General features: G+C 38.0%; 1 protein-coding gene across 1 annotated transcript; it reads right to left on the reverse strand.

Annotated features, from left to right (window-relative positions):
- Positions 1-983: 983 nt before the first annotated feature.
- On the reverse strand, positions 984-3,783 carry LOC140163337 (uncharacterized). The gene is made up of 3 exons (XM_072186736.1): positions 3,420-3,783; positions 2,024-2,188; positions 984-1,612 (listed from the first exon to the last, which is right to left on the reverse strand). Exons 1-3 carry the CDS (start codon positions 3,529-3,531, stop codon positions 984-986), a joined length of 906 nt encoding a protein of 301 aa, XP_072042837.1. The 5' UTR covers positions 3,532-3,783.
- Between the last annotated feature and the right edge of the window lie 9,243 nt (positions 3,784-13,026).

The raw sequence follows: 13,026 nt of genomic DNA on the forward strand, positions 1-13,026 counted from the left end.
TTTTTGGTGATAGTTGTGCTCTTTGGATGTTTTTCTTATCATCCAAACATAGAATAATAAAAAATATTACAATTCTGACATTTTAGGAAGATTTTTTAGTTCCATGCACCAAATGATGTCACAGCATAGAGGCGCTGAGATGTAGGCTTTGGTATGGTTTACATCATGTTCAATGCACCACTGCGAAAAATTGAGCCACTCAACTACCAAAATAATGGTGGTTTTAGGGTAGAATATATCACAATCTTTTAGAATGTTTTTGTTTTGAATGCCCTAGCACGTTCTAACCATGAGAAAATGACGATTTCTTAGGTACCTCTTAACACATAAAAGAATAGGAACTTGATTTAGCGGTGTGACCCCTTAAGACAGAGTTCGGTTAGGCCTGGCAGTTGCAGTAACGTCTGATTTCAATTTTGTGTTTTTTCAGTTGTGTGACCATCATGGTATCATGGATGGAGTAAAAGAAGGCACCCTTCAAGCATTTTTGACTATTTACAAGCAAGATTAATCAAGAAAACAGCAAACAAGAAAATCCTTTAAAAAGTGATGCTGGGTTTCATTTAGTAATTTCAACTATACATGGCATTGCCTACTTGACAATAGATCTGGATATATAAACATTTGTCTCAACTTTTACAAATAACGTCACAGCATAGAGGCGCTGAGATGTAGGCTTTGGTATGGTTTACATCATGTTCAATGCACCACTGCGAAAAATCGAGCCACTCAACTACCAAAATAATGGTGGTTTTAGGGTAGAATATATCACAATCTTAACACATAAAAGAATAGGAACTTGATTTAGTGGTGTGACCCCTTCATACATGGCTTTCGGCTGTACTACTAGCAGGTTAAGTTAGCACATCTATAACAATGACAAACTTGAGGTACCGAAATCTGCATTTTGATGATTTTTACGATTGCCGGATGAGCAAATCACTGAATGGGCCTTTAAACTATATAAATAATTATAGTGGTCTCTAGGCTTCATTTTCGTTTTCATCTGAGCGTAAGACTTCATTTTCGTTTTCATCTGAGCGTAAGGCTTCATTTTCGTTTTCATCTGAGCGTAAGGCTTCATTTTCGTTTTCATCTGAGCGTAAGGCTTCATTTTCATCTGAGCGTAAGGCTTCATTTTCGTTTTCATCTGAGCGTAAGGCTTCATTTTCAATTGAACGTAAAGCTTCATTCTCGTTTTCATCTGAGCGTAAGGCTTCATTCTCGTTTTCATCTGAGTGTAAGGCTTCATTTTCAATTGAACGTAAAGCTTCATTTTCGTTTTCATCTGAGCGTAAGGCTTCATTTTCGTTTTCATCTGAGCGTAAGGCTTCATTTTCAATTGAACGTAAAGCTTCATTTTCGTTTTCATCTGAGCGTAAGGCTTCATTTTCGTTTTCATCTGAGCGTAAGGCTTCATTTTCAATTGAACGTAAAGCTTGATTCTCGTTTTCATCTGAGCGTAAGACTTCATTCTCGTTTTTTCCATCTGAGGCTTCATCTGAGCGATCTAAGCAATCAGCAGCTCCATCATTCTTCCATTTCGCGTCGATACACATTCCATTGTCACATATAAAGAGCTTTTTGTATTTTACGTCTTCATTACAATTTTCTGGAGAAAACAAACAAAGAAACATTTATATGAGTATTAAACTTTTAAGGGATCGGATTTAAACGTTTGCACAGCATTTTTTGTGGGACCTGGGAGCACATCAGACACACTAAATTGTATTCTGAATGCGAGGAATGTCCTTCTGATATCAAATAATTTCGATATTTTGACATTTGCAATATGTTACCAATTTTATGGCAAATATATTTTTTGACATTTAACAGTCCTCGGAATAAACTTTATAAATCTAATGAATCTAAAATTTGTAGGTCTTTTGGTAAAAAGAGTATATCTTCTATACGAAAGGTCAACATTTTCAAATGATGGTCGGCTTTTCCAATTGTTGGCCTATATTCCCATCATTTTCACATTCGAGTAGGCCTAGAGGGAATGAGTTATATCTAAACTCACCTTCATGTTGTTGTTGGCAATTCCTTTCATCCTCACCAGTGTAGCAATCTATATAGGAGTCACACACTCTTGGAAAGCGGAAGTTTCTGCCAAGAGTACACGTCCCGTCCCCACATTCAAACCTGAAACGTTCGGGTACCTCGCTGCAATCGAGTGGCTTGAATGCTGGCAAGAGTGAGTGAGAGATATAGGAGAAAGAAGGGGAAAGAAGAGTAAAAAACTATTACAAAGGCAAAAATTAAGTCCGAGAGAAATAACAGGACTATATATAGAGCCAGCATTGGCCGAAACATATCAAATAAAAAAACACTGAAAAACCTTTTTTGATTACTTAAAATATGTTTCCCGTAAAGTTTGTAATCGACGCTCATCAACAGAAATAATCAAAACGTCCATGTTATTTCTTGTCCCCTAAATCATGATAATATTTTTGCTATAGGGGCCGTTGTAGGCCTATATTTTGTTTGTAACATAAGTTTGATAAAATGTTCTCACGGGAAATGATAATGTTCGCACGTTGTTCGAACGTCTTTTATCTAAAGTTGTCTATAGTTGTTAAAAATATTTTATAATCATTTTTGGTAAAGAATAACAAAATTAAAATCGGGACCGAAGTTTAAATTCATGTTTGAAATACTTACTGAATATGGGTTGTTTTCGTTAGTATTTGTTTCAATCAAATCATGTGAATTAGTATAAACCAAAATTAAGGTATTGGGCAAAACAATTATTATTATGGTCCCAAAATAAACCTCGATTTGTTGTCTAGTGGAAGGCAACACTTTTAAATGTTAGAATATTTTACATAAAGTTTTCAAAAATGTTTTCTCTGAATGTTATTAAAACGGTTTTTCTGTTTGCCGTGTATCTCTTTCGGGTTAAAACGCAAAAGGCAGCTCTTCGTTGGCTAAGAGCCTATGCGGTCAAAATTGCAAGTTGATACCAAATCCTGAATTTATCTCCGGAGTTGGACAACATTGTTTCCCAAAAAGTCAACAAATACACATGACCCAAATAATGGTCCTCATATTCATCGCATGTCACATTATATATCTCGTTTAAATTTGTGGTAGTTTGAAATATTCTGTCAGTATAATACCGTAAAACCTCGTCTACAAGCATATAGAGTGCTTCTGATGAAAGCTAAATTAATCCAGGCGCCATTATGGAGTTTGAGCAAATAAGTTACAGATCCAAGCATATACAAACAAGTATTATTGTAGACCAATCTATTGTATTGGCATATTAACGCTTGTTTCGTATTAATTTAGCTTTCATCATAAACACTATATATGCTTGCAGACGAGGTTTTACGGTATGTTAAGAATAGCACGAAATATGCGGGATATTTTTTTGTTTGTTATAAATAAGTTTAAAATATTGTTCGTATACATACCTTTTACTGCGTACCCTTCCTCGTCAGAGCTTGCAACCAAATTTATTGTGAATACCAAAATCACGCTAATTATTGTCACATTTATCTTCGTATGCGATAGAAAAATATCCATGTCTGCTGAAATAGTTGTATAAAGTTAGTGAGCGTAGAATTCCACTAGTAAAGTCTGCGTAAATCCGTCACACGTTCTAAGATCGCATCAGAGTGATAAGCACCGGAATGTAGCTGATTGGTCAAAGTCAAGAGTGCATGGGCCCAGGGTACACTGTAGATTGATGATGACTTCACCACACTGGCGTGTAACAATATTGACTTCATCTATGAACATTATGAATTTTGAAATGGAAACAACATTACAAGTTCAATGATGACGACAGAGGATATAATCATGGACTGACGATAAGAACGCCTACTGCACGCCCGTTTCGAACTGCCCTTTTGAAAACGTAACTGGGTAATATTAAACATATTATCTAACCCAGTAATATACCCGGGGGGACACTTCAATATGAAATGGATATAGGTGTAGGTGTAGGGCTGGCACTTTCGCACTAAGTGGCATTCGGTGAGAGCAAAATGTAAAAAATATGGGGTCATTGGGTGAGAGCACGATTTTTGGCATTCGGTGAGAGCAAAATGTAAAAAATATGGGGTCATGGGTGAGAACATGACCTTTTTTTAAATGGAATCTTTGGATGAGAGCCGAAACAGCGCCACAAAAACCCCGAAAATCTAATTTCTAGTTCTAAATGGCTTCAAATCATTTCATTGTTTTTTCAAAATAAGTAACAAAATTAGTGAAAAATGAACGGTTGCTGTTCAAATTGAACTTGTAAGGGTCTTTGGGTGACAGATCAAATGGAAAAATAGGGGTCTTCGGGTGACAGAGCATGTGTTCGTAAAAAATATGGGGTCTTTGGGTGACAGCGATGCTGAAAAGGACAGCCCTACGTACGCGTCACCTCCAAAGTTGGAGTGCCCCCCGGGAATATACCCAACAAAAGAGTGTTATTTTACCCCGGTATTTTACCCCCAAAAAAGGGCTGTTCATAGGGCACGCAGCAGGGTTGGGTAAAGTTAAACCCAACAGTTCTTACAGTGTATAGTGTACAAAAACACACCTGATAACACTTAATAAACACTATAAAAACACGTTCATTTTTATATTTTACACGTAAAAGTATAGGAGGCGTTGCATACGATTAACACGGGGATTAACACTATAACACGTTTATAGAGGTATTTGTGATAAAAATATAAACACCGATATAAACATGTTAAAGTGTTACTAATTCATCAATAAATCCTTCTATAAACGTGTTATAGTGTTAATCGTATGCAACACCTCCTATATAGGCTACTTTTTCGTGAAGAATATAAATATAAACGCGTTTTAGTGTTTATTAAGTGTTATCCGTTGTTTTTTTTACAGTGTAGAGAAGTTAAGAAAGAAGGATTGGACTGCTGTCCCTCATTGCACTTATTAGAACAAAAGTTTTAATGAAGTAATGGTAAGAGAATGAATCAGCATGATCAGGAATAAACTTGATGAAATGAGGAGGACTAGAGACAGGCACTAAAAGGGAGCGATGGGGAAGAAAGAAGTGAGAAATAAAGAAAAGATAAAAAATGACTCGCTGATTAGCTTATCATGAGAAATATCAAGTGAAAGATATGTCAACACTTCCCTGATGCGAGTTGTCCCCCGGTTGCCCCCCCACATTCAAGCTGGATTGGTGCTAATGATTGCATGCACCCAACAAAAGGGTTGTTCATAGGGCACCCTGAGTTGGTTAAAGTATACCCAACAGGTCTAACAGTATAGAGAAGTTAAGAAAGAAGGACTGGACTGTTGTCCCTCATTGCACTTATTAGAACAAAAGTTTAAACTTGTGAAGTAATGATGAGAGAAAGGATCAGGAAGAAACTTGATGAAAGAGGGAACTAGAGACAGGCAAGAGGGAGCGATATGGAGAAGAAAGAAGGTGAAAATAAAGAAAAGATGATGAAAAAAGGACTCGCTGATTAGCTTATCCATAGGCGTAGATCCCGGGGGATGGGGAGATAACCCCCCCCCCAATATTTTGAGGGGATGGTCTATACAATCACCCCCCCCCCCAAATGTTGACGCCTGAGTTTGGGTTTCTGACCAATTAACCTCATATTTGCACATTTTAGCCGCCAAAGTTCAGTTATTCCACTTTTGCACCATATTTCATCAGTTTAGCTTCAAAATGACAAAGTGTTTCGCGCGCTTCGCGCTCATTTGTACCACAAACTTATTCTGTCTCCAAAAGGTGATGGATTCACTATAGGCCTACTTCAAGAATTTTTTTCCAACCCCATCCCCCCATGTCACAAAGAAATCTACGCCACTGAGCTTATCATGCATGCTTGTGAAATGGTGAAAGATACGTTAACACTTCCCGTGGATTTAAAATGAAAGGAAAGAAAATACATGGATAAAAATATGATAATAAAGAAAGAGAAAAGACTAATAAAGATATATCGAAAGAGTAAAAAACAAAACTCACCAAGTAAAAAAAAGACGAGTAATTTATAAACCAGGAAGGTACGGATGTTGAAAATGGCCGAACGTGCGTCGACTAGGCTATATATAGTAAACAGAATAATATTTCAATTTGACAGATTCTTGCGTACTTGTAAGGACAAAACGGTTCAACAATTATCCAATATAATATGGGAATAAGACTCTTAACAAATTCTTATTTAATTTTATTTAATTATTACATTTGTCCTTACCTTGACCTTACACAATCGTTGGATCAAGTTTATTGTTTTGTTTTTCTAGCCATTGTGTGCACACCGTTCACCTGGCTTGGTTGGCTGACCTTCCATTTTTCTTAATAAATTCAAATCCCGGTGGGTTCAGTTTGTATTTAAAGGTAGGACGTATGACCGTTCCAGGATTTGAAAATGACCCCTATTTCACGGGGAATCGAGGACATTTGCAGCAATTTTACCGCCTATTTTGCGCGAATCAAGGAAAATTTGCCCCCAAATACCTCCCCTATTTTTATCATTTTGAGGACGCATTTTCATTTCACGAGGAATCAAGGACATTTTTTCGAAATAAATACCCCTATTTTTACCATTTAAGGACGCTTTTGAATTTGTACCCCTATTTCACGGGGAAATGAGGACAATAACGAAAACTGTAGCGGTAAAACACGGACGAAAGTCCTAGAAATATACCCTATTTTTCATTTCAAGGACAATTTTGCTCCAAAACACCCCTAATTTGGACAATCGTGAACAATTTTGTCCTCGAAAATTCCGCGGACATTTCTTGAAAAGTACCCCTAATTGGAACCATCATGCGTACACATTGTCAGTGAAGACTGAACCCACCGGGATTCAAATATTTCTATTTTTAGAATGTGAGATATTTTATCGTAAAAAATGACAGATTTACCGTACTGGCACCCTTTATCAAATGTACTGGAAAGAAAGAAATGGCCCATTCAGTGATCCCAGCGAAAGTGTAAACAAAATTAAAATTGTGTATAAATTGCTAAAAAGTGATGGATAAGTCAATAAAATTGTCATTAGGTATTTTTGCAATGAAAAATTTGGCCAAAAACGAGGTAAACAACAGTATCGACAAAGTCGAAGCCACATTCAAATACAGTGTAGCTAATTCCTCTACTTAAAGGCCCATTCAGTGATTTGCTCATCCGGACGATCTTAAAAATCATCAAAATTCAGATTTTGGTACCTTTGTCATTGTCATAGATGTGCTAACATTATAGCCTGTGAGTGGTTCAGCCGAAAGCCGTGTATTTAAGACAAAAAAAGACATTTTACACAAATCTGTAATTTAGATACTGACAGCATCTAAATTGGCTACATGTATTTGAATGGGGCTTTCTTCGTTTTTTGCCAACCAAATTTGTCATTTCAAAAATACCAAATGACAATTTGAATGACTTATCCTGCACTTTTAAGCAATTTATAAACAATTTTAATTTTTTAACACTTGGGCCGGGATCACTGAATGGGTCTTTAAGGTTAGCAACTAAATTTTAAACTGTTGCGATTTGGTAGTTCACAGCATCTTGTGAATGGTAGTAAGCTTTGGCAAAAATTGCATTGATCAATTGATAGCGAGTGTGTAAAAGAATTCAAATATCACAGATATACTTTGTAGGTCCGGTGGTTCTTGAGTTATGTTGTAAAGAGTTTTCAAAGTATATGATTTGTAGAATGAACTTTTACAAAACATCGAAGTGTTATTTTTCAATAATATATTGATTTGGATTCAGTAGAAGTGGACTCCGATCATCGTATTGTGAGCGTCTGTCTAGCTGCCAGTTTGCGAACAAGCAAATGAAAACCTTGCTGGGAGACGCTGAAGGGATGCTGCAGCCAAACAAAATTGTTTCGCTTGCCCAAGATCGCAACAGTTGGAGAAAGCTTGTAGTCGCCTGCTCCGCAGCCGACTGATGATGATGATGATGATGATTGATTTGGATAATGAAAATCGATTTTGTTGGCTGCTTCGACCAACAATATAATAGTCTATACCCTTAAGTAGAGATATTACAATGTCATGTAAAATGTCCAATTTTATGTATAACACCTAAACATGGTGCCAAAATCGGAATTTTGATGATTTTTGCGATCCTTCGGACATCACTGAATAGGCCTTTAAAATATTGGCATTTGTTGTCTACAACTGGGGGAGACACCCAATAGTTGATGAATAAAAGGTGCAAGAAATTGACGTTTGGTGAGGATTTTGTTTTAAAATATGGGGCCAGGCGGTGAATACAAAATAGAGGTCTTTTGGGGTGGCGGATAAAAAATAGCGGGTGTTACGGAATCGGATGTTAAAATAAGGGGTCTTGGTGTGATGCTGTGGGTGACAGCTGAAAAAGTCCCGTGGAAACCCAAACATTTTTTGGTGGGTACTTATATTATGCTCCCCGCGAAACTGGATGGTGGGTCTTTGAGGGCTGACGACGTATCGGTAAAAGGGAGACTGATCTTTCGGTGTTGCAAACTGTCATTCTGGTTAATGTTCTGCATGCTAGCCATAGCCTTCAACATCAAAAATCTAAGTTTTGAGATATTTTCTCAAAATATCAAGAGCTATCTAACGAACCACTGAACCAATACTAGGCTTGTTTGTACTCATTTTCTTGCATTTTTCATGCTGATTCCAAATATGGTAACGAAAAATTACAATTCTGAAATTTTTGAAATCTTGATTTTTTAAAAAAATTTGTCGTCTGCAGTCGACACCCGCGTGGAGAGAGTTAATCGCTTAGGCTCTTTCCGGTCAGAAATCGCCTATAACACAAAGAAATAATTAATTCAGTTGGGTGTCTTTTAGAGCTGAAATGATTAAAATCAAAACTGTTTCAGCACGGTCTTGGTCAAACTCATATGTCTTTCTAGGGGTCTTTCCGGAGCGAAATGGTAATTGGTGTTGGGCGTCACTTCAAATACCGTATATTGAATATACAATTGCACCCAGGACTTGAATAGAATTGCACCCAGGACTTGGATAACGATTTTGAGATCAGTATTTTGATAGCAAAAGACCTATTATGTTTCGAAATTTAAGATTCCACCCCGGGGGCACTCAACACAAATGACCATACGGGTATGCTCCCCGGAAAGACCCCCTTTTGGGTTTCGCAGCTCCGAAAGACCCCCTATATTTGACCAAAATAAAGCTCCAAAAGACCCTTGATTTTGATAATTTCAGCTCTAAAAGACCCAAAAATTGCTCATTCCTCATATTTCTTGTTTTTTCTGGCGATTTTCAACCAAAAAGCCAAGAAAGACCCTTGATTTTGACTTTTTGCAGCTCCAAAAGAACCCATTTTACTTGTTCACAGCCCGGTTTGCAGCTCCGAAAGACCTCCTTTTACCGGTACGCCGTCAGCTCCCAAAGACCCACCATCTCAAAATTCCGGGGGAGCATACCCACCAAAAATTTTTGATGTGCCCCCCCCCCGGGATTCCACCCTGATCATCAACTTAATTGCTGGGCATACGATGCAAAGTTGAGCTATCTTATTAGCAATTAAAGGTATATAGGTACAGTGATTTTTACAGTCTTGGAAAACAGTGGCAAGATCGTCAGGATCGAATCCAGGACCTCAATTTTACGACACTTGTGCCTTAAGGGGGTACTACACCCCTGGCCAATTTTGTGCCTATTTTTGCATGTTTCTCAAAAATTATAGCGCATTGGTGGTAAGTAAGATATGTATATTATAGGGGCAAGGACTACAACTACTGCACTGAAAATTCAGCAACTCAAGGCAAGTAGTTATTGATTTATTGATCAAATATTGGTTTTCCCTCATTTTTGACTGTAACTCCACAACTGTTGCCTGTGCAGAAATAAAATTTCCAGTGCAGTAGTTGTAGTCCTTGCCCCCATAATATACATATCTTACTTGTCACCAATGGGCTATAATTTTTGAGAAAAATGCAAAAATAAGCACAAAATTGGGCAGGGGTGTAGTACCCCCTTAACCACTCTTGGCCATTCGAACTTGAAATTCGAACCTATAATAATAGCCTACAGCCATTTTATCAGCAAAATAGATTTAAATTTTGACATCTTTATATGAAAACCAAACCTTCACACCAAAGGTGTCAAAAGTTTAAGTTCAATTCAATGAGAAAGGTGAACAATGAAAAAAAACCCAGAACACGGTCTCTTCGGATTGCAGGTATATGACCCCCCCCCCAGATTTTTCTTGCCCCCTCCCCCACTTTTGAGACAAAACCCCCCAAATCACACAAATTTCTACTTTTTGCGGCAATTTTGTGCAAAATTGAGTGAATTTGCCCCTTCCCCGAAATTCACTTTGCCACCGAAAAAAAAAAATCCTGGTGCCGTCATTGAGACAGAGTAAATCACACTGCAACTTTTGGATCGCATAAAATGACATTCATTCATTAATTTCTCAGTCATTCAGATTTCTTTTTAAACAAGTGTAGTATCATGTTGTATCTAACACAATTCTGTGCACCTTCTGGATTTTATTGCTTTAATTAATTGTGCTCAAAGTTATGATGACCCAATCAAGTGAGGACTTTCTTTTTTGGCCGTGTTTATTGGGGGGGGGGGGGGTGTGGGGTGTGTTTGCTGTCAAATGCGGACGTTACTGCAACTGGGGACCGTCCCCATGTAGATAAGATGTACAATTGACTGCAAACAGCCTAAAAATGTATTTATTGATATAAAAATCAATCCACAATTCATAAGTTAGAATCCAAACAAATTTTGTATAATTTGTGTAAAACAGGGTTAAGCACACAGAAAATCAGAAAAACCAACCCCAATTACTGCCATGTCCTGTACAGGGTCCCAATTTGCTGGTAAACACATGTAGGCAGTAGCGTAGCCAGCGGGGGCAGGGGGGGGCAGGGGGCAGAGTGCCCCCCCCCCACAAAAAAAATGAAAGAAAAGTGCCCCTCTGACAAGAGAAAATCAGGAGGGCAAAGGTGCAAAAGGGCAAGAGGGCAAGAGTGCAAAGGGCAAGGAGCCCCTTTTCTAGCAAAATTCAGGGCCAAAATAGTGTAAAATAATCACATTGTAACAATAAAGCCCCTTTTTAGCCGGATAATGGGCGAAAATAGTGTCAAATACCATTTTTTTCGCGCTACGCGCGCACATCATCCCAATAACGCCCTTTTCGGGAAGCTCAAAGACATACAGTCTCTATGTATTGTATGATGCAACTGCAATTTTTTTCGTATGTGCCCCAAAAATTTTATTTTGCCCCCCCGACCAAGAAAGCTGGCTACGCCCTGCATGTAGGGGTGTGGTTAATCCTCTCCACATGGATGTCGAGTGCAGACGACAAGTTCAAAAATGTCAGAATTGTACATTTTCATGACCATTTTGGAATCAGCATGATCTCGATATGCTGCAGTCTTGTAAGAAGCAATTGCTGTAATACAAGAGTCCAGCCGAAGTTTGACTGGACTAAAAATGCATTAAAATGAGTACAAACAAGCCAGTGGCGTAGTGTGGGCCATCACATTGGGGGCACCAACCATGATTGGGGGGGGGGGGGGGAACCGGGTCTGCACAAGCCGTTTGTCGGCAATTTTCCTATGGGATTTTTTAAAATTTCAGATCGATTGGGGTGACACGTGTCCCCCGTGCCCCTATGACGCTACGCCACTGAAACAAGCTCAGTTTTGGTTCAGGGGTTCTAGATATAGCTCTTGAGAAATATCTCAAAACTTCGGCATCTCATGTTGAATTCTACGCAGCGGCGGTGGAACAATTTTAAAAGGGTGGGCAGGGTGATGTAAAAAATTGTGCGGCGCAGGGGGTGTCCGAGAAATTTGTGCAAAGTGAAGGCCCAATTGAAGCCATTTGGTGGACCATTCTGGCACTATTATTGTGTACAATTTTAGTTTGAAACATCTGAAAATGAGTTAAATGAAGGCCCAAATTGAAGCCATTCGTGGAAAGTTGTCACTATTATTGTATAAATTATTGCTTTTAGTGTTGGGTGTCCAAAGCAGAAGTGAAAAGGGAAATTTGTTTATCCATAGGCCTACACACTGTGTATTAACACAGGGGAGTTGGAAAATTTTGCAAAATGAAGGTCCAATTGAAGCCATTTCATGCATCATTTTTACACTTTCTTTAAGCATGTTTTAATATGCTTAAAAGGGTCTAGAATAGAGATTTGATTATTTATGTTCACCCAGACATGTTACACACAGCACATTATGGGTTAAAAGGGGGGAGGCCCCCTGGTCTAGAAAGTGAAGGGGCCACTGGCCCCCCGACGACGATTCTACAGCCAGCGCACAAAGCATTAGGTTTGCACACAATTATAACAAGTATAACCCAGGTTATTTATTATCCAAGTTTATTGACAATTGGTACAATAATCACATATCTCATATAACAGGTCTATATAATAATAATTATAATACACTTGAATTTACACTGTGAATTTGTTATTATATATAATATAGTATATGCATATACACAATTGTACATATGTACATTATTTTACACAGTTACATTATTCAAATCATCATCATTATTCATATCACACTGAGGCCAGTGTTGGGCTATTCCAGTTGCAATCCATACACCCCCGTGGAAGACATATCTTAATCTCACAGAGGGTGTAAATTTACATTTAAAATGAAGTCACCCATTCAGGTGATCCTATTTTGAAGTTCACATTCCTTGTGTGGAAGATTAGGGTTTTGTCTTCTATATGGGGTGCATGGATTTCAACTGGAATTGCACAATACCAAAGGCAATTCAATTTATTTAAGGAATAAGGATAATGGAAATTGATCATTAGTTTCCAATCAGACACTTACTTGACTCAAATTACTCGACTTAACTCAAACTTAACGTTTGATGACTGAAAAGAGACTTGAGACCAGATGATTTGACTCACCAGCTCATAAGACTCAAATCTTGACTCAAGACTTGAGCCAAGACAACTTTACTTATGAGCTTTGCTAACTCAACTCACTTGACTCAAGACATCAAATTCTGATTTGAGCCAAGACGACTTTACTCGTGACTCACTCGACTCGACATCAAATCAAGATTTGAGCCAAGACGACTTTA

This window comes from Amphiura filiformis, chromosome 10, assembly GCF_039555335.1.
Source record: "Amphiura filiformis chromosome 10, Afil_fr2py, whole genome shotgun sequence".
In the NCBI taxonomy this organism is placed as follows: Eukaryota; Metazoa; Echinodermata; class Ophiuroidea; order Amphilepidida; family Amphiuridae; genus Amphiura; species Amphiura filiformis.

What these genes read in the sequence shown, in the direction of transcription:
- LOC140163337 (XM_072186736.1), bottom strand. Translation starts at nt 3,531, where the DNA reads ATGGATATTTTTCTATCGCATACGAAGATAAATGTGACAATAATTAGC. An exon ending in GGAAGGGTACGCAGTAAAAG is followed by an intron (nt 2,189 to 3,419) that starts GTATGTATACGA and finishes CACTCTTGCCAG; the next exon opens with CATTCAAGCCACTCGATTGC. An exon ending in TTGCCAACAACAACATGAAG is followed by an intron (nt 1,613 to 2,023) that starts GTGAGTTTAGAT and finishes TGTTTTCTCCAG; the next exon opens with AAAATTGTAATGAAGACGTA.